This window comes from Mizuhopecten yessoensis, unplaced genomic scaffold, assembly GCF_002113885.1.
Source record: "Mizuhopecten yessoensis strain PY_sf001 unplaced genomic scaffold, ASM211388v2 scaffold9801, whole genome shotgun sequence".
In the NCBI taxonomy this organism is placed as follows: domain Eukaryota; kingdom Metazoa; phylum Mollusca; class Bivalvia; order Pectinida; family Pectinidae; genus Mizuhopecten; species Mizuhopecten yessoensis.
Genome location: NW_018408229.1, coordinates 267704 through 280016, shown reverse-complemented (window position 1 = coordinate 280016; position 12313 = coordinate 267704). Strand labels below are relative to the sequence as shown.

Sequence of the window (12313 nt, the reverse complement as noted above, 5' to 3'; positions counted from 1 at the left end):
TTATATTACAGACTTATAAATGTCAAAAACAACAATGATCTGGAAATTTGTAAATTTCAACCAGATACTGGACATGTCTAGTCATAAATGAAAATAGAAAAGAAACACTTTTCTGTACATTATCTACTTTGTGTTAGCATATCCCATTGTAAGTATATAACATTTAAGAACAGTGTACATCTAAATCAGGAAAAATGTCTATTTTTAACCAACAGAGTTAACCCTTCCACCCCTATGTAACTTTAATAAACTCTATCCATGCATTGATCTGGATAAGTCTACTATGATCTACAGTGGTGTAAGGGTGAAATGAGTTATTCGTGAAACATTTTCTTTTTCAGTAAGTATGTAATAACTATGTTGATAAATTATTGAAAAGCAATTAATATCATCATACATATTTTGTATTATTATTTCAAATTTTCTTAAAATTAAATTGGTCACTCTTTTCAAAATACAGAAAATTCTTTTTAATGTACATATACAAGCTTCCTCCATTTACTAATACTAATTACTACTGCTAAAGTGTAATTTCCAAAGAATACATAAGAATGAAATTAAACATAAATAAAAACTTCACTGAATTATGCAGGAAAGTTTTATTTTAATCATAAGATAACTTGAAAGAGATATTTTAAGGTGACAAATAATTAAAACCTTTTCACCACTGTAGACCATAATGGACTCATCCAGATAAATTTATGGTAGAGTCTACTCAAGTTACCTAGGGGTGAAAGAGTAAAACGAGCACTAGTTAGTCTGTAACTGAAATTTACAAGAAAATACCTCCTTCAAGGGGAGGCAATTAGTACCATTCAAAGAGTTATCTTTTCTTTCTTACAAGCAAGAATCGATAAGTAAAGCATACCAGGTTACATATATAATTTGAAAAGTATTGAGTTAAATCCAGATTATAAATAGGTCTTACATAGAAAGCTTTTCCCAAACTATCACTGTTAGTTTTGCTTTGCAATGCTTGTGGAATTATATACAAACAGGAAAACACACATGTACAAATCTAAAAATAACTTCTATTCTATTTTAAGAAACAAAGAAACTTTTGGTTTCAATCTTATCTAATTATCCAAAAAAACTAGAACTTTTGAATGATTTTTTTGTATTCTCTCATACATAGTCCAAAATAAAATATGAATCTTTATTTCAAAGTATGATTAATCCCACTGTCTAGAGAATTAATTTAATTAGATAATGATTTCTCAAATAGCTCAAGGGTGCCTCAAGTTAAAAAGTTCGCAAAAACATTGTGTGTTACCAGCAAGCTATTACTAGTATATTTAAGTATATTCAAACATGCTGTGACTGATTGAGACTCTGATGACTATTGAACGAGACTGGAAGGTTGAAAAAGTTGTATTTGGCATTTTATACATATAGGACTGCTACAAGATCATAAAAAGGTAATATCTAAACAAGCGTGTTTGTCTAAATTACACAAAAAAACGTCTTTGACTATAATATAAATATCATTTAAACTTTATTTATTTTATAACAATTAAGAAACAAGATTTTTATCTAATATTAAACACTCTTGTTAGCCTGGTTGAAAGCACGCTGGGGGTCTAAATGTGGTAAGAAACCGGAGTACCCCAACAGCAGTCACATGGTAAGGCAAGTGACTCAATATCTTTTTGTCTGATCAGGGAGTGGAACCCAGCCGTCTTAGTGAAAGGCAAGTAGCTATCCACTGTGCCAACCGACTATCTGTCGTGTCAGGCTTTTCAGTACAGCCTAAACAAGATTACTGAAATACTCAGATGTTCTTACCTAACTATGCTATGCTTCCCCAAGCTGTTAACAGAAACACCGGTGTATTTTAGTTTGCCTTACAAAGTGTTGTCACCAAGTGTGGTATGCATTGTCATTAATTGCAGTCTCCGTTCAATTGTTCAAAGCATGATAAGTAATTAAAAACATATCTGAGAAAAGTTTCAAACAATACCAAATATTTTTAAATATGATTTTGTTTTCATTGTCTCGAGATTTTAAAAAAGTATGATTTACGAATATACATGTACAATTGACCATAATACAGTTATATAAATTTTATATACAGAAGTTGTACAACATTCGTAAGTCACGAGAAAGATCATGAACTCAGTGTAAAAAAAGTTCAAATTCACTGACAAACATCAAACTGCATGGAAGCTCGATCATCAAAATACTACAATTTTGTGGGAAAATGTCCATATTTTTGAAAACATACCTGATAATATATTTGAGTTAGTTTTGTTTTTGGTTAAGCTAATGATGCTTTGAACAACTGCATCTTGATCTGTGTTATTCACATGCTCTACGACTAATCAGTTTATACCTGGGTGTTTGTATTGTGACCTACAAATCAAACAGTGGCTTCCTTTTCGGTAACCTAAAAATCAAAACCAAACACAATTCATGGTTAGACTAAACTGTAACAAACTGATTTTTTCTTCAAATATTTTTTTTTTCAATTTAATTTTTTCTTCAATTTAAAACAATTATATTGAATCGTAACAAACATTTTTTAAATTTAAACTATTTTTTTTTAACGTTTCAGATAGTTGTATTACATTATTTATTTTTTTCTTAAATCTTTCATTTGTTACTGAAGTAAATTGAACTATTCAAATGAAGATCTCTTGAAAATGAAATAAAATTTTCAAATTTACAAACCATACTTGCATAGAATTCACAACCATACATAGTATTCCTAAACTTAAATCAGCTATGACAACATGGCTGACAAGAACATACAGTGGTATCAAATAATGGTGACAGCATGCTTTCACACTCAAACAATCCAGTGTTGTATTATTACTCTATACACCAAACATTCTTAAACTATAGGAACTGACTTTTCTTTTCATTCTTAAGATCATGTAATGTTTAAGGGTCCCTGTGCCACTGAAAATAAAATCCAAAAAGCTACACACTGGAAACCAATTGTGTTGTCATGGCTATAGCTTTGATAAATATTTTCTGAAAAAATACCCCAAACATACAAATTCATCAAAAATAATTAGAGATGAAAACTAACCAATGAACCAAAATCAGCAATTATCTCTCGAGCAAAATGAACAGAGATATCCAGTCAACGGAAGTGTCCTGACCCAACTGTGCTACAGTTATTTCCAAAATGAAAATAAGGGGAGGTTACTCTATATACAAATAAATACAGAGCAACGTGACAGGGATCCTTAAATAAGTAATATTCTCAGAATAGCGAACAAAATCAACAGGAAAGGATCATGACATCTCCAGCATTTTAAATTCTCATTTTCACTCAAGCATGCCTCGTATACATCGCACCGAGGAATGCAGAAACTGTTCTATACTACCTTACATACCTGGTAATAAACCCACTAGAGTTAATTAACTAGACAGGATGAAAGTGTGGCCAAGCAGAAGCCTTGGTTCATTACATCAATCAACCTTTTATTGTCTCCAGCAATTACTACTAACATCTGGAATACAAATTACTGAATGGTTCCTCCGAATTCACATTAGAAAATTGGATCTCACATGCATGTATATACACTGTCCTTTCTTATTCTCACAAATATTTAATTTTGGGAATGTGTCATAGGGGACATTTTTTGGGGTGAAAATCACCTGTGAACAAGAATAAATAGGTATCCTTTTTAAAATGTACCTGTTGAAAGTTTGTGAGATATCTAATTGATAATTATATAGATTGAAATTATCATAAACTAGTACACAAATATAAATCTTGCACAGATGGAAGAGAATTATGATGATTTTACTTAAACAAGATCAAAATACTTTAAATAAAACTGTCGGAATTCACATTGTTTGACGTTAAAATATCTAGGACAGTAAAACCTTGTTATACTGCCACCATTTGTCCAGAAAAAATAGGCGTTATAAAAGGATTTTGCAATAAATTGAGTGAAACATATAAATAAATTCTTCAAAAAAGAAGAACTGTGAAACATTTTGGCAGCAAGTGAGGGCATTATATCAAGGTTTTACTCTACAAACCCATGCAAAGTTAACACAAATGTCATTCACGAGGGTTACTTTTTTTCTCTCTAAGTGCAGTTAGCGCCTAAATTAAGGCTTTCCTTACCAGTAAGTTTATAATTCTTTATCATCTTCAGTCGTTCTATAGAATAAATTGTTATTCTGATGCAAAGGCCACAGATGTTTTTAACTGCTAAAGGAAATGATTTAGTTTCAAGCCAACTTAATGAATGTAGATGTTTTGTGAGTGTTTTTTTTAAGTACTTCCCCAGTTCACTCTTTTAATTGTGAAGTGAACTTATATCAATAGATCACTTAAGTCCATTATTTCACTATTTTAATTGCCCAGTGCACATGTAAGAAAAAATAAAAACTCTTTTACTGTTTTTGTAGCAGTGATCTTATCCACCAAATAAAATAGTACTTTGATAAATTAACACCTTAATCACTGGAAATATTACTCTAATAAAATAGAACCTCTGGAAATGGTGACAATAACTTTAAACAGTTCTCCAAATTTAAGTTACGGTACATGTATATATAGAGAGGAACATTCAAACATTTGTATCATGTTCCAACAGTCCTTTATCCATAGTTTTACATTTGTGAACTATTGTTTAAGTATCTAGATAAATTTCACTGTAGATTTAAAATATCTTTCACAACCCAAGGCTATGGTTTGATATGTTTCGGTTTTACGTCCTAATAACAGCTATGGTCTTTTAAGGACGAGCCAGCTGGTGGTGGAGGAAAGCCAGAATTTCCCGAAGAAAAACTACTGACCTACAGCCAGTACCTGGCGACTGCCCAACGCAGGTCTCAAACCCGCCACCCAGTGGTGGAGGGTTAGTGATTGTAGACAGTCGGTCGAGGCTATGGTTTGGTTTGATTGTGATTTATGTCCTATTAATAGCTATGGTCTTATAAGGGCAAGCCAGTTTCTGATGGGGGAGGAAAACTGGAATAAAAATCACCGTTTTGTGGCGAGCACCTGGTGACTGCCCTAGTTGGCCTCAAACTCGCGACCCAGACAGTGGTGGACTAAAATCGTAGATGGTCAGCAAAGCTATGGGGATATCCTTGTACACTTAATAGCATTTTGTTCCTGATTTTGCAAATAAAACAAAAGAAGTAATATCATAATTAATCACGACTGCATGAGCCCAGTTACATAACATACTGTATGCAACCATATATAATTCAGCCTCACAGGAGTTAGGTCATCCCTCTGTTAGTGGAGAATTAGATTTCTACCATGCCCAAATTATTTGTTCACATGTCAGTTATATTTGGAACACACTCACACACACACACACACGCACGTGCATTATGGCACACTATACTTACAGTATTAACTAGGTCAAGGTCAATCAAATCATCAAAGGTCAACTGAACTGAGTAAAATCGTAATTCTAATGTTAACGAAAAAGCGATTCTGGAAAGGAGATACACTAAATATAATTTTTATAATGAGCTAAACTAAAGCTATTCATGTACTAAAGATAAACCCTATGTTTTGAGGATGAGCTCCTGAAGAACTGTTTACATGCCATTTACAACTATATCCTATGTAAATTAGGATGGAAAATAGTTAGTTTTGTTCTTCAGTTGAAAAATCTATTCTCATGCACTTCAACTGACAAAACAAGACACTTTAGGGATAAAAAGTCATCACATATTTAAAATATGATATCATCAAATGTTTAGAAATATGACATCATCATGTTTAGAAAAATGACATAATCACATTTTTAGAAATATGACATCGTCACATATTTAGAAATATGACATCATCACAGATGAAAGATCATGACACCACAGATAAAGGAATATAACATCATATTGAAGAACAAATATGACATCATCAAAAATCAGAAAGATGATATCATAGATGTTGAAATATGGAAAGAAAAGCAAGTAACATACATTTCATAATTTCAAAAATATTATGTATCCTTAGTGTATAGTACACAGCTTCCTTTTAACTTAATAAAGCTTAATAGTGAAATATTTTATGGTAAGACTTTCATAATGATGTTAAAAATTGAAAAAGAAACGAAACATACATGTCTAGGGGATGCAACATGAACACCCTCAAACACTTTTTTACAAACCCCCCCAAAAAATAAATTCAAGTTTGCAAATGACTTACCTGTGACCAAATTAACTCCATTAAGTTAATTTGATAATTTTTATGTTAATTACAAAAGAAAAATTGTTTTTACTCGACAAAAATTTGAGCCTCTGAGCAAATATGTTGTGATTTCTAATTTGAACATCAAAAATGTTTTTGATATAAAAAAAATCTTGTGGAATCATTGCTTTTATAAAGCATACTAAATTGTTATATAAAAGCTGGATTCCATAAAAAACAACAAAAAAAAACCCCAACTTATCTTTATACAACTCTGTTTCCCCTTTTCATCTTAAGCATATATTAAATACACTGAGTATGTTTCAATCTAATTTTATATCTGAATACATTTTGTTACGAGCTTAAAAGTATGAATATTTACATAAATTATACTTATTGTCTAATAATAAATTATTTGACTTTAAGAGACATATCACATGATTATGAATAAAAGCACTTTTCAATATTGGTCATAAATAAAATTATACATCTGTGAAAAATAGAGAATTTAATTGTGATTGAGAATCACAAATAACTGATGGATCGATTTCAACCATTTTTAATAGTTTTAAAAGAGTATGTATATTACATTTTACAGAAATGACTATCATTTTTAAGAATGAAGGTTAATTTTCTTAGAAAGAGCATGATCATTCCTAAGAAATTAATAAATAAATCTTATACACAGATATGAATATATTTATAATCATTGAGTATTTTCAGCTTCTGATTAACTCATTTATCCCTCAAATTTCATAATGAACTATTTCAACCTTTGAATTGGAAGAGTTCAAATGTGTTTTCAGGGGTGAATGAGTTGAAAACACAAACTTGTTTCAGTGGTGTAATTCCAGAAAATACAGAAATAATTCACTAAACCTGGTTACGTTGAAAAAAGCTAGACAATTGCGAAACCAAAAATTATTCACTTTTTTCAGAATTCAATTTTGATTCAGAATTTTCATGATTTAAAGCCAAATATCAAGCTGCTGCATCACAATGGCAAATTTCAAAAACTTCAGAAAAACAGTGGCAAGTTTTAAATATTTCAGTATTTACATTATTCTGTACGGTAGTTCATTAGCAATAAGGCAATAAATATCACATGATCTTGAAAAAAACACCATCCACTCCAAGTATTTCATATCTGCAACTATTTACAAGCTTAAGTAGCAAATAAATAACATTTTGAAATGACTTTTAAAACATTTCAATAATACACAGCTATTTCTGTGATGAGCTGTGATGTTTTCATCAGAAAATAATTACATTAAGTTAGAATCGTCAATATCAAAACAATGCAGTTTATTCATTGTTTTTATTTTCTAATTTCAGTTTCACAAATGTACTCTAATGTATCTGCTGTAACTAGCTAAAGGATTTTAATATTTTCTGTTGATTATTAATCATAAAAGCTATATTTCATATTATGACTCAACAAATGGAATTTTCATTTTCTTTTGATGAATATGGATGAAGATAGTGACTTTCCAACCTCTTGAAATGTTCCTTATCATTTGAACTTCTGTTTGCCTCCACCGAATGTGAGCCAATCAAAGTTCCACAATTGGTCACCTGACCTCGGAAGACCCTATCACACCTGCATATCTATCATGTGATTTCTGAGATAAGTTTTCACCTGAGGTCAGACTTGTTCTTGACACCGATGATGATGAGTTTGCCGTCCCGCAAACCAACCAAGATGTGACTTCCGCTGGTTGTTATGGCAATGCAGTGGATCGGCACGTGGAGTGGTAGTGAGTTCAAGGTCTTCAAGCTGTAAAGATCAAACAATACAAACACCATGTTGATATAGATAATATATAACTTACACAGCAGTAAATTGTAAGTAATGTATCATTTAAATGGATGCTGATATTAATTTTTAAGTATTTTTTTTTGTGTAAAAATGACATTGCATGGAAAATGGAAGAGTATAGAATACAAATACCGGTACTTCTTTTTCTATCCACATATGCAGGGTTTAGAAAATATTCTTAAACAGATTTGAGAAATTTACTTATACTTACGCAAAGATTTCCATAACACTTAGGTTACCCTGAGTATCTCCGGTTATCAGGTGTTCACCTGACACGATCATGTGACCGAGGCCGTAGGTCAACTTTTCCGCAAATAAGTGCTTTCCATTGATAGAGTACAGATGGATCGAAAACCTCTCCTGCAATAAATCATTGGTTTAAACCTGACTTGTCCTTATTTGCAATTTCTGAATAGGTGTCAATGAAAATTATATGTACATTAAAATCTATAACAAACGTCACTACCTTTGGGAAGTCCAAAAAATGGTCTCTTTGCACAGGTGATCTCTTAATACAGGTTCAGTTCACAATGAAATTACATGTACTTCATTGTGGAACATTAAAAGTGGCCTCTTAATACAGGTGGTTTCTTATTATGGAAGTGGTTGCAAAAGTAGGTTTTTATTGTATTTAGGTGTGTATACATGTCATAACATACATATTCAATTTTACTTTAATATTATTTTTAACAGAACAGCAGAAATTCCTTTAAAATCTATAACCCTTTCACCACTGTATACCATAATGGACTCATCCAGATCAATGCATGGTAGAGTTTACTAAAGTTCCATAGGAGTGAAATGGTTAACTGCGTTTTAATTTACATGCTAGTTTATCATACAAGGCAACTAATGAGGAGCAAACAGCAGTATCAGAGTTTGCTACTGTGTTTTCTACATGATAAAGAACATTGGAGAGACCACAATCCCTGGCCCTATGGCAACACTGGAGACCTCCATCTTTCTTCACTTTCAGCCAAGTCTTTCCTGTATTTTGTTTATTTGTATTGTTCCGGGATATTGGTCCTCACCTTATCTACCATGTATTAAGGGGATAATTTATGAAAATTTGAGTATTACCTTTGGATCTATAGGGAATGTTTCGTGACAGTACAAGGCTATATGGCCAGTTTCGTCCACGACAACCATAGGTATGTTGAGAGTGTAGCCGGTCAAGCAAGGCGGCCGAAGAGTCCTCATGTAGTGACCTTTTCTAACCGTGTGGACAATCACTGTTCCATCCTGAACAAGTGGGGAAAAACAGAAAAAAATCACTTAAAAAATCAAATCATTTTTTATATAAAGATATTTATAAATCAATTTGTCGTATTGCCAAGAATCTTGGCTTTAGCCATTGACAGAGGTGAAGGTCAATGTAAGAAAAGACAACTCTAGGTAGCGAGTGATACATGGCTTTAATGCAGCATATAATAAAATTAAAGTATCTACTGTATTTAAGTTACAACACAAGACAGGTATTTGGATGTAAAAATGGTTTAAAAACACTGGCCCTAAAGCCGACTGACCAGTACAAAGGTCCCATTCGTTTATCGCGATCCAAATGATTGAACCCAAGTGGTTCGTTTATGAAATAAGCTTGGACCTAGTTGTCTGATGCTGCTTTCAGGCGAGCCTTGACAAAGCCTTGCAACTTAAATACAGAAAATACCCGCCAGGATTTATACCTGAAAATGTTAAACTTAAATACAGTAGATACCCACCAGGATTTATACCCGAAAATATTAAACTTAAATACAGAAGATACCCGCCAGAATTTATACCCAAAAATGTTAAAACTTAAACACAGTAGATACCCGCCAGGATTTAAACCCGAAAATGTTAAACTTAAATACAGAAGATACCCGCCAGGATTTATACCCGAAAATGTTAAATTTAAAAACATTAAACGGGTTGNAGTAGATACCCGCCAGGATTTATACCCAAAAATGTTAAACTTAAACACAGAAGATACCCGCCAGGATTTATACCCGAAAATGTTAAATTTAAAAACATTAAACGGGTTGTACCAGATACGTGAAAGGGGCCTTAATAACAAATGTATTTCTTACTTTAGCTGCTGACACTGCCATGTCCAGTTCAGTTGAGATATGGACAGCGGTCACCTCGGCGTCGTGGCCGTAAAGTGTCTGGAGGGGATTAGGGTTTATCCCTATACTCACTCCTCCCTTTATTAAAAATAACAACAGAGAATTTAAATATAAATCATAGTTACAATACAGAAACTAAATAAACCTATTAATAAAACTAGAAAATCCTCTGTATGCAAAAGTCTGTACAGAGAAGTGAATGTGATTCTTCTCTCTGATTGGCTAACAGAATCAAATTTGATGTTTATCAAAATACCTGGATATTATTTAGAAACAATGAATTTCTGTATATTAGAAGAAAGCGACTATTACAAATTAGAAAAATAATTGGTGAATTTCTGTACTTTAAAAGACAAGAGGCCCATGGGCCTTAACGGTCACCTGAGTCTATAGTATTTATTTTTGTTGTTGAAATATGTACCAATTTGAGTAAAAAATAGTATAATGTTAACTTAACTTTGTCAGGACCATGAGCTGATCATTCCTAGACCAATTTTAAGTGAGATCGGCCTATTAGAACTTAGTAGCAAAATAGCGGCCATGGCAGCCAAATTGTATTTCTGATTGACCCGAAAAATAACAACACTTTGTCAGGACCATGATGCGATCATTCCTATCAACTTTCAGTTCAATCGGCCCAGCAGAACTTGACTTTAAGTTTGAAATGTAAAATGTTAACGGACGACGGACGACGGACGACGGACGACGTACGACGGACGACGGACGACGGACGACGACGGACGAAAACGGATAGCAATAGGTCACTTGAGCTAAAGCTCAGGTGACCTAAAAATGGCTGTAAAAAGTTTCACTGTTTTTCTGAACATTTGTGAATGACATGTTTGATTTTAACTAAACTACTTCCTTTAAAAAAGTACTTCAGTTATTTTGATTTTAGTTTTTTTATCATAGATTTCAGATTCAACAAAATTATTAGCAGATTTGACTCATAACAAATGTGTGGGCCCTTATCTAATAATAAATATATCATTCTTGAAAACGAGTCATCAAGTTATTAAGTTCAGATGCTAATTTTCTGTTTATAACGGAGCAAAACTCTTTTGGGAAGGAGATTTATGTAAAGAGTCATGTAGGATACAACCTTAAATAATTATTATTCCTTAATTTGCTGTCAGGTCGATCATGGTAACAAAGACATGTATCTACCTGTTGCTGTATCTGCCAGATCATACAAGTTGTGTCACGTGACCCAGTGATCAGGTGACTTCCACAGTAGTCCAGGGCCAAACACGTCACAATATCTGCAATCACAAAATATATAAAAAAAACACAAGATATACAATATGGCAGAAAAAACATATCACAACATCTGCAGTAATAAATGTACAGGTAAGATATAAAATGGCCTAAAAAAAATCAGAATATCTGCTGCAAAAAATGTCTCATACATGTTTTGTAAGATATGAAACAAAAGCAAACATATCATATTTCTGCAAGGAGAAATGTATGGACTTACCTAGTATGTGCCTGAGGACATGGTGGACCTTTACACACTTCCCAGCATTGTACACTTAAAACAATAACCTTACATGGTATTACATTTAACCTGTGACCTTGACTTACCTACATTTTGTATGTGTGTAACGACATTGTGGACCTTTACACCCTTCCCAGCATTGTACACTTAAAACAATGACCTTTCTATGCTAAAAACATGACCTTGACCTACCTATGTGTCTGACAACATGGTTGATCTTTTTTCCCTTCCCCAGGTGGTAGACCTGTAAACTGTTGTCCCAGTGACCCCCACTAAACAGCAGCTTTGCATCATGGGATACGACAAATAGTTTTGCCTCAACCTTCACGCCGGGGGCAAATGGTCCTGCTACTCTGCGCTTCACCCTGCAATCAACATAATAAGATGGTAACAATGCAACACTTCGGTAGCAAAAATAAAAACTTCTTTTGAGGCAAAGAACTCCAATCGAAGCGTTAACTGTCACAACTCATGCTCTAGAAACGAAAGTCAAACAAAACAGAAACCACTTGACAAATGTAACTTGAGCAGAGAATAATTCCTGGTGTATCTCTTTGCACGTACTTGGAGTTTGCGATAGCAGGGTCCTTGTCGAAGGTGAAATAATTGGAGATGGATTTATCATAGGGCAGCCAGCCGTGCATTCCCACAATTCCCTCCTCGGAAACAGTCACCTGAAAATAACACCCGATAAATAGAATCTCTTAATACAACTTATGTCAGTGTAATTCAATCGTTTACATTATAATGCCAAACTATCCAAGGAATTATTT

General features: G+C 33.0%; 1 protein-coding gene across 4 annotated transcripts in view; it reads right to left on the bottom strand.

Annotated features, from left to right (window-relative positions):
• LOC110458801 (neurobeachin-like protein 1) overlaps positions 1-12313 on the bottom strand; it is an 81287-nt gene that overhangs the window by 2003 nt on the left and 66971 nt on the right. For 2 of the 4 annotated variants that reach the window (XM_021510710.1, XM_021510712.1), the window contains 8 exons: positions 12105-12214; positions 11733-11905; positions 11210-11304; positions 10004-10120; positions 9015-9176; positions 8146-8294; positions 7755-7892; positions 2333-2386 (listed from right to left, as the gene is read on the bottom strand). In XM_021510710.1, the coding sequence (XP_021366385.1) occupies positions 2353-2386; positions 7755-7892; positions 8146-8294; positions 9015-9176; positions 10004-10120; positions 11210-11304; positions 11733-11905; positions 12105-12214 (978 nt within the window). In that variant the 3' untranslated portion in view covers positions 2333-2352. Of the gene's footprint in view, positions 1-2000; positions 2387-5328; positions 5376-7754; positions 7893-8145; positions 8295-9014; positions 9177-10003; positions 10121-11209; positions 11305-11732; positions 11906-12104; positions 12215-12313 lie in introns of those variants that run through there. The other 2 variants (XR_002463827.1, XM_021510711.1) reach the window with 2 other exon arrangements.